This window comes from Anopheles cruzii, unplaced genomic scaffold, assembly GCF_943734635.1.
Source record: "Anopheles cruzii unplaced genomic scaffold, idAnoCruzAS_RS32_06 scaffold03262_ctg1, whole genome shotgun sequence".
NCBI lineage: Eukaryota > Metazoa > Arthropoda > Insecta > Diptera > Culicidae > Anopheles > Anopheles cruzii.
In genome coordinates, this window is record NW_026456847.1 from 1 (window position 1) to 2,293 (window position 2,293).

The 2,293-nt window shown below is 46.3% G+C and overlaps 1 protein-coding gene across 1 annotated transcript; it reads left to right on the forward strand.

The window, feature by feature from the left end:
- Positions 1–1,044: 1,044 nt before the first annotated feature.
- On the forward strand, positions 1,045–2,287 carry LOC128276964 (BUB3-interacting and GLEBS motif-containing protein ZNF207-like; the record flags this gene model as incomplete). The annotated part of the gene is made up of 3 exons (XM_053015423.1): positions 1,045–1,148; positions 1,424–1,737; positions 1,807–2,287. Coding segments are annotated over exons 1-3 (836 nt in total), but the record flags the coding sequence as incomplete, so codon positions are not given.
- Positions 2,288–2,293: the final 6 nt, after the last annotated feature.

The following is a 2,293-nucleotide window of genomic DNA, read 5'->3' on the forward strand; positions in this document are numbered from 1 at the left end:
GATCGACAAAGTGCCCAACTCACTGCCGAATCGGTCAAACATAGTGATCGAAATCTACGGCATGGAAGGTATACCATCGGAGGACATCCGAGAGCACGAGAAGCAGAAGAATGGTAACCGGTCGGAATCGGAAGAGGAAGAACCGGCATCGCTTTGTGCTTGACTGGTGTTGACGGTTACTTGTGTTACAAAATAAATAAATAAAGCATTAGATTAATCACGACACCAATGATGCAATTTTACTATCCTCCCATCCGATAGCTGTTACTCGTTTCAAACCCATACTATTGAATTGTAACGAAAATTTTAAAATCGCAACCGCAATCTTTTTTAGAAGCTCGAGTATGCTAAGTATATTCATCCACTTTAGCAACAAGCAAGTAATCCATCTTTCAAGGTGTCTATTTAGTGTTTGAATAATATCGATTAAATCGCTATATGTGGCACGTGCCTAAACACCCAATGTTCTTGCAAAAAAAAACGAAGAAGTGTATCGACATTAACAACCGTTAGGTTTTCAGAAAATGGAATAAGCAATCGAATAATATACGTTCTCAAAGCGCAAAAATCATATCAAAATAGTGTCGTCTTTCGCGAGAATTGTGGGCCGAGCAGCAGTTGTAACGTCTCTAGTTTAAATATGCACACACAAAAAAGTACGCAGCCTTCGTACGCAGTACGCAAGTACGAAGCTTAAAATTGACAGCCCTGCTCGATGCTTGTCAAACTTTCTTACGTCTCCATTTTCGTGTGCTAGTGAAAATTTTATCGCGTCGAATTAAAAGCCAGAAAATAGTTGTCCACCGCTCGTCTGGTGCCTATATTTGTTTGTCAATCAGAAGAAAACCATCGCATCTTGCCTGTGCACGATAATTTGTGCGGAATAATCGCAACGGTGTCTGTTTTCAATCGCTTCAAATCACAGCGGGCAAAGCGATCGATTGTGTAGAGAACCTCCCACGGCAGTAAGCGGCGCTGGTGCTAGCAATCGAACTGTAATCGTAGCAAACATTTCAGGTTGTGCTTTTTAGAGCTTGTTATTAAGTGAATTTGGCAAACTCCTGGTGAATCCCATCTAGTCAAGCGTTCTACAACCGATTCGAAACAATGGGACGAAAGAAGAAGAAGGCATCGAAGCCCTGGTGCTGGTATCCTTTTACAAATCACTTACCATGTATTAAAACCCCATGTTCGGCCACTTCAACGTCACATAATCGATAAACCTATTCAGTTTGTTTGACAATCAATTTTAATGAATTAACTAGCTGAAATTACCCAACGGACCCGATAACTCTCGGGCGAATGTTGATTATGTAACGTTTGTTTGTGCGCTTCCATCAACCGTTTGGCCGCAGAGCCGTGTGTGTACGATACTTTTCCTTAGCGGAACTGCGCGAAAATCGTGCCTTTTTCCGTGCCACAGGTACTGCAATCGGGAGTTTGACGACGAGAAAATCCTGGTCCAGCATCAGAAGGCCAAACACTTCAAATGCCACATTTGCCACAAAAAGCTGTATACGGGACCCGGTCTCTCCATACACTGTATGCAGGTGCACAAGGAATCGATCGACAAAGTGCCCAACTCACTGCCGAATCGGTCAAACATAGTGATCGAAATCTACGGTATGGAAGGTATACCATCGGAGGACATCCGGGAGCACGAGAAGCAGAAGAATGGTAACCGGTCGGAATCGGAAGAGGAAGAACCGGCACACAAGAAGGTGAAACAGCAGGATGGTAAGCGCGAGATTTGGTCGATATGTTGGTTTCTTTTCTTCAATCGTCGGTCATGTTCTTTCTTACCAGCATCGCTAGCGCAGGGTATGATCATGCAAAATATGATGCCTCCACACCTCCAGGCAGCCTACGGCATGAATCCAATGATGGGCGCAATGGGTGGCATGAACCCATACATGGTACCCCCGGGCATGCAGATGATGCCGGCAATGATGGCCGCTGGCACCAGACCACTGTTTCCGTCGGCTGCGGTTAGCACCGCCACGGTTCCAACCTCCTCGAAACCGACGTTCCCCGCGTACAGCTCGGCCACGATCAGTGCGCCTCCGACTACTAACAGTGCTATTTCTGCGGCCGCTGCTGCTAACAGTAGTAATGCGAATAATGGACTCGGCGGGGACGCGGGCAAGGCGGCCTCATCTGTGATATCTCACGCGGGCTCGGGGACATCGAAAATTGTGCACCCTCCCGAGGATGTCAGCCTTGAGGAGATCCGCGCTCGAAAGCCGCAGTATCAGAGTCAAGTACAGAAAGCCATTCAACAGTTGTTGCAGCA